Source organism: Pygoscelis adeliae, unplaced genomic scaffold (genome assembly GCF_000699105.1).
Source record: "Pygoscelis adeliae isolate BGI_AS28 unplaced genomic scaffold, ASM69910v1 Scaffold358, whole genome shotgun sequence".
Classification (NCBI taxonomy): Eukaryota; Metazoa; Chordata; class Aves; order Sphenisciformes; family Spheniscidae; genus Pygoscelis; species Pygoscelis adeliae.
In genome coordinates, this window is record NW_008825429.1 from 3,190,536 (window position 1) to 3,197,289 (window position 6,754).

A 6,754-nucleotide genomic window follows, 5' to 3' on the forward strand; every position below is an offset into this window, starting at 1 on the left:
GTACTCGTCTCTGGCATCATCTAGTGACCCTGGGCAAAAAACTTGTTCCTTAAAGTACTCTCAGTCTCCAGTGCGTTTTAATGTGTCCACGAGTTTCTGTACAACACCTTTCCATAGCTGATACGTGGGCCCCAAAAGCCATTATTCCTTGCCCCAACCCAGATCACAGGGACACCGAATTTAACCCAGTAATCTCTGCAGCAGGCCCTTGTTTCTCTTGGAAGTGGGGTAGCTCTTTCGGTGAGATGCCCTTTACTGAGAGGAAAGCCCACCCGTGTCGGAGGAAGGAGCTCCGTAGCTTATAAATGGCACTTGATCATCTTTCCTATTCACATGTCTGTTTTCAATTTGTCTTTGTCTTTCAGACTAAGTGACCTCTGATAGAAATCTTTTACCCATGTTTATTGAGTATGATCAAGTCAGCTCTAAATTTTGTTCCTTTAGTGAACTGAATCCATCAGACTTCTTAAGTCTCATTTAAGGCATCTTTTGCAGACCTCACTATTTCTGCAACTCTTGCCTTTTTTTTTTCTTTTTTTTTGGGGGGTGTGTGTGTGTGTGTTTGGGGGGGGGTGGGGTTGTTTGTTTTAAATGAAGCAAGATGTTTTGGGAGATCCCCAGTGCTCGGTTTTGTTAGTTTCACTCTCCCTAGGGCACTTTCTGCTTATACTCTTGTCAGCAGCTAGAGAATTGCTGTTGAGTTTTCCATAGCTGGTGATCTGTTAATAACAGGACTCTGAACCATGTCTATAGCAAACAGCACAGGGTGACTTAAGAGAGGTTTTCAAATACTGGTTGGTGGGACTGCCATTTCCTTGTAGAAATAAACAACTCAAGAGCAGTCATCCACCTCACTTGAAATGCAAATATTTTTCATATTAGTACAGTATAGTTACCTGCTCAGTGTCATTCATAGCATAAGCAGCATAACTGCAAGCAGCCTTTTGCCTTGCAAGTTCTGAGGCAACCTCAGAAGAATATACTGTCCCAAAATATTAAAACTGGGTAATGTCGTACTTCTGTCACTCTAGAATATCTCAGAAATAACTTCTGACTTTAGCTCCCAGGTTTTAGCATTCCAATTAGAAGAGATGAAATGCACAGCTTTGCTTTCTGTCTTTCCATCAGGAGTGTGGGTTAGGGATAACTCTGAAAGTTATGAAATTAAGGGAACTTATCTGGTTTAATGCAGCAGATGAAAGGGCATATGAGACCTCGTGTGCTAGCAACTTGAGGAAGCTTTGAATAGTCTCGGGGCCGCAGTAAGCAATTAATTTACAAAGCTGTGTGTAGTATCTGCAGCACTAGCAATGGTTCTTTGAGTACTAGACAGTTTTGTGCTGACAGAACTGAACCATTTTACAATCTTCCCAGTGCTTACAATGAACTTCAGAAACACCCATGAATCTCTGAGGAGGTGGTTGTGTTTGGTAGCTGCAGGCAAATTTCTATGCATTTATTAAGAAATGGTTAGCTGAAGGAACAAGATGTGATGACGACTGCAGGAAATGTCAGTGTGGGCGAGATACACATCGTTAACGAGAAACATTAAAGCCTGAGATACATGGCTTTAAAGAGAAACATTACAGCCTTACTTGTTAATCAAGAATATAAAAGTATAGTTTCCCTCAGGACAGAGCTGCAGGGGAAGGCAGAACAAATACACATAGGAGATGATAGCTGGAGTAGAGGAGGTGCCGAAGAAAATTGGGTAATGGATAAGGCGTATCATGAGATTCCTCTTGCAGATGGAGGTTAGATTGTAAGCACTTTTCAGTTAAGGCCTTTTTTTGCTCTGTGTTGAATACCGTATCACTATATCTAATCGAGAATTTTCCTGGGGCTCCTAGTTACTATCAAAACATAAAATAATCATTATTAGCAATAAAACAACTTCCATTTTCTTTTTTTCATAAAACTGAAGAAATCTCCACCTTGAAATTTTCTTTGTAAACCTGGAATCTGTATGCTAGGGCTTCTAATCTGATTTTATGTTACAGATCTACACCGTAGTGGAAAAACCTTAGCAGGTGTAAGTCAAGTTATCTCCATGGTCTCCAGGGAAACTAGATCCATTCACATCATCTCAGAATCTGGCCTCCTTTTGTTGTTTTTTTTTAACCACACAGATATTTTTTTTTCTTTTTGCTGTATCTATTAACCACTGAGAAAAGATTAGTTATTTCACAAATATACATCATGTTTGCCTCCCTGCAGTTACAAGGAATTTACAGGTAGCAATTTTATTACACGAGTCCTTAACTATATTTATTCACTTGCCAGGGTTTATAAATTGCATTGTGGCAGAATACTGTAAAGATCTGACCCAGATCTGGACCCACTTGCACGTCGAGGCCCTGTGGTGAAAGCAGGTGAACTGGCACCATGAAGGGCGTCTCGTGCCCACCTCAGGGTGCAGCCAGGGCCCAGTGGGGCTTTGCGCCATCCCGTGGGGCGCAGCACCCACCACATCAGACATGCCGAGGGCAGGCTGAGGCACTAACGTATTCTGCCCCATAGGCAGCTCATCTGGCCTTTGCCAGGGTTTCTGTTTTGGTGGTTGCCGATGTCCAAGTCAGGGCTGTAATTCCCTTATTAGTGGTGAAGTTGCAACAAAGCCCTTTATTAAGGAAATGTGTGTTTTCCACTTTAAATGCAGTTTGTGCCGCAGGGAACAAACATTGGGCAGTCTGTTCTCTCACTGGAGTGTGTGGGTAAGGGAGCAGCAGTGAACTGGCAGTTTTAAGCTTAGCCTGTACTGCATTGGGAATGTGGGATCATCTTTGTCCAAATTGTTGGTTTGGTTGTTGCTTTTAAATAGATACTTGATGATGTATCGGGTTGGAAGCTCCTGCAGTCATGCAGTTGACTCTCAAATTCCTCTTCCATTTTCCATGTAAATAACATTGTCCCTGTTCTCTCTGATGGTCAAAGGAGGCAGCCAAAATGGATAGAACAAGTGGGGATTTCTCGAACTGGGAATTCTCTGCTAACATGCTTGTTGTATGGTGTGACTTGAGGTCCTTCCTTGTCATGATTTATATATGCATCATAGATGACTTTCAGGCTGAGCTTGCATATTTGTAAGACTTCAGTATTTGCAGGGTCTGAATCTTGAAAAGCCTGAGACTAAAGCACTAATACAGTGCTACAGCTTTGCAGAGAATTGGATTAGTGGGATTAAATAGAGACTTTAATTCAACACCCTTGAAAGAATTCAAGTATCGTAATAATTACGTTTTATGCGTATGCATATATGTATATGTATGTGTGTATGTTATGGAATAATAATATACAAATAATGAAGTAACTGCACAAATAAGAGTGGGACAAGTCTTTGCTCTCACTTCCTGCCAGAGAAAGACGAAAAAAAAATCAGTTCCAGAAAAGAAACAGTTCAAAGCTTACCAAACACGCAACCTTTGAGGGTAGCGAGTGAAAATGGATCCTACCCAATGGCTGTGATTTTTTTACACCAGCAAAGGCAGCTGTAGTCCTTTTCACTCAGCCTAGGTTTTCCATTAAATACGTGGCACATAACGAATGGCCCAAGAGGGAGCTTGTCAAAGCAGTTTGTACGCACAGTATTAAGAGCAAGCCACTAATGGCTGAACCTAGTACCAGTACTATTCAAACTCTTTAGTATTTTTTTCAGTTTTTCAAATTATGATACTTCTAATATGCTTGGTGGACTTTTGAGATGTTAAGAAACAATGCGTGTGTATCATTAATCTCTAATTTATATTACCTGTTGTTTGCAGGGATGTGGAAAATGCAGTTCATAGGAGAAATAGTTATTATGGCCACGCTCAGGACTTTCTCCATCAGACAGCTGGCAGGACCTGAAGGGACACACACACCAAGCTGGTGGTGTTTATTATGCAGATGTACAGAAAGACAGAATGGGAGTAATGGCTTTTCTCTGCAAAAAGATACAGAACTGCACTGTGTAAGCTGGATGACATCAAGTTATGATCTCACGAGGTGAGTTTCAGCCCTCAGGGGAAGCATGTGCCTGCACAGTCATGGAGGAGCCTACGTTCCTTCTGTCAGGCTCTCAAGAGCTGTCAGAGCAGACTCAGAACTGGTGATTAGTAGTATCCTATTACAATAACTTCAGGGGTCTTTTCTAGCACTTCTGAAGAAAATTCCACTGTGGCTCAGGATGTAATTCTATGTACTACAAAAGATCATGAAAATTGGAATAAATCATTCTGGATTCTTAAATCTGTATGTGGACAGGGCACCATCCAGGAAGAAAAAAAAGTTACTGCTGCTTCTACTGAAGCTGTTACTAGCTTCCTGCTGCCAATGTCTGTCTGCAACACTAAAGGGTACTGCGGTACTTCTATTTCTAAAACCTGCTCCAATAAAAAAATAGCGGTTATGGTGCCTATTTAGTTCACTGTGCCAACAGAACAAAAATGCCAAGTTCACAAGTAATGACATTCTTTATTTATAACAAGCTTAGCTACACAGGATATTTTAAATAACACAAACAACTGCAATGCTTCGGTTGAAACAGAAAAATGGTTTAATCCAGAAAATATCACTAGTATTGCTAGAGATACACGTCTGGTGTACAGAAATATTTATGGCAAAGATTTTTAATTTTAGAGCAGCTATTTCTGTGTATGAAAAGTTCTTTCTCAAATTATGTACAACCCCTAGTATTTAATTTGTGAGAATAAAAATACAAAGTGGGAAACAGAAGGTAACCCACACAGACATGGAACACAGAGATAAAATGGAAATATTCAATAGAAGCAAAATATTTGAGTGAATCACCTTCTTGAAGTGCCTTTTCTTCCATAATGAAAATCCGAGTTCTGTCCATACATCACAGAGATACTCAGCGGTGCTACGGACTCCTCCACGCCAGACTTACTTTGTTACTTCTGACAGGGTCAGAGCCAGAGTCAAGCTAAAGTTGAGAAATAGGCAAATACAGCCTTCCAGCCTCTCTTGTTTTCCTGACAAACTTGTTGAGGAAAAGTATAGCGTTCTGGGTTTTTTAATCATCACCTTTTAAGGTTCTCTTTAAAACGTTTAAGCCATTCCGTATCTTGAAGAATAATGCCAAACTCGCTTTGCTAAATAAAAGCACTAAGGTCATCTGTCATGCTGCCTTCCAGCTTCATAAACACTGAATATTCCAGTCGTACTGCTAAACTTTTCACACCTTCCTCCTTCTGTAAATTGTCTTCAAGTGTGCTTCTTTTGATCAAAATGCATGCCAGGGTTTCTCAGCTGTGACTGCACAAACCTTAGTTTTCCCAAATAAAATACCAAAACGGCATTTGGGTTCTGGGCTTTCGCTAAGAGCCCTGCAGAAAAGTCTCTCTTTCTTCTAGCTTTGGTAGAGGGATGTTACCTGATGGAGAACAGAAAGAAAATTGTGTGAGACCAAGCTGTAAGTTACCTTCTGGGTAGCACAGCTTAGCAGTAAAGCGCTTCTCCAGTTTATTCTAGGTACTCACAGGCTGCTTAAATTTCCTGCACAAGAAAGAAAAGCAAGTTCTGACTTGTGTAAATGATCGCTCAACATGTGTGGTAACTTTAGAGTTAGGTTAGCTTCTGTACTGCTTTTGGACCAATAGATTGCAGTTTGTTTTTCTCAGATGGCTTCAGTTACTTATTTTAGTACTTCCTTATTACTGGCTAATACTTCTGAAAGTATATGCAGTTATGGCAGGTTACATTCCTCAGGTTAATTCAAGCAAAATTGAGAGGTTTTTTTATAAGCAAGACAATACCTGGTGGGGCTACAAAATATTCCTCTACTTTCTCTCTGGCATTTTTCAGCAGCTCGTTTGTGCAGTTGCCTTCTGTAACATCATCTTCTCTGAGATACAGACACCTGAAGAACAAAGATTACTAGCCCGTCCTTAAGCTATTCTATGAATATGAAATGCGATGTGCAGCTTATCGCTAAACCTGGTTTTGGTCTCAAGTAAGTGGTAAGACAAGCATCGGAACATTTTGCAGCAACCGAGAATGCCACCGACAGGTATCTGGGAAGCAGCGTGTGCAGATCACTCATGACAAGTAAGATGCACAAAGGAATTGGAGCTCATCGTTGCGATGCTTACGCATAAAGGTGCCAGTGACATCTTCCTTCCACACAAAACCACGGTAAGACTTCTCAGTTAGCAAAGGGGCCCAATGCACAACCAGGGTGATGCCCGGGGTGGGGGGGGGGGGGGGGGGGGAGTTACAAAAGCAAATAGTTTGGAGCATTAACAGTTAAAAGGAGGCTGCTGTGACTCATCACCTGTCCTCCAGGACCGAATCCATCGGTTCTACTCCATCGGTGTTTACTTCATGAAGCTGCTCAGCAAACTGGATTGCTTTCTGCAGCCGCTCCACGCCCTCTGCGTCGCGGAAATCAACCAAGGCCAGGTGCTCCAAGTGATCCAGCACTTCCACCGTCGCTTTTTGCTGTACGGGAGACAAACACGGCCAGAAAAGGCAAAGGCGAGCAAGTTCAACAGAGTGCTACTTTTATTTTCTCAACTAAAAACTTGTTGCGCGGCAACCCCCCGAGCTCGCATCTGCTGGGACGCGCTGGTTTCTTGTGCCTTCTCGGAAAACTAACTTCAATCGAACTCGGCATTTTTTCCTCCTCCTCATCTCCCGCCGAGCGAAGGGCAAACCGGAGCTGGCGCTCGTTCCGGTAACTCAGCCCGGGGCAGAGGGGGGCGGCCCGCAGGAAACGCCCCCCGGCGCCGCGTTTCGGGGCCGCGCTCGTCCC

The 6,754-nt window shown here is 42.3% G+C and overlaps 1 protein-coding gene across 1 annotated transcript; it reads right to left on the bottom strand.

Moving 5' to 3' along the window:
• Nucleotides 1–4,434: 4,434 nt before the first annotated feature.
• Nucleotides 4,435–6,633, bottom strand: GATC (glutamyl-tRNA(Gln) amidotransferase, subunit C). The gene is made up of 4 exons (XM_009330869.1): nucleotides 6,553–6,633; nucleotides 6,275–6,441; nucleotides 5,757–5,860; nucleotides 4,435–5,374 (listed from the first exon to the last, which is right to left on the bottom strand). Exons 1-4 carry the CDS (start codon nucleotides 6,631–6,633, stop codon nucleotides 5,319–5,321), a joined length of 408 nt encoding a protein of 135 aa, XP_009329144.1. The 3' UTR covers nucleotides 4,435–5,318.
• Nucleotides 6,634–6,754: the final 121 nt, after the last annotated feature.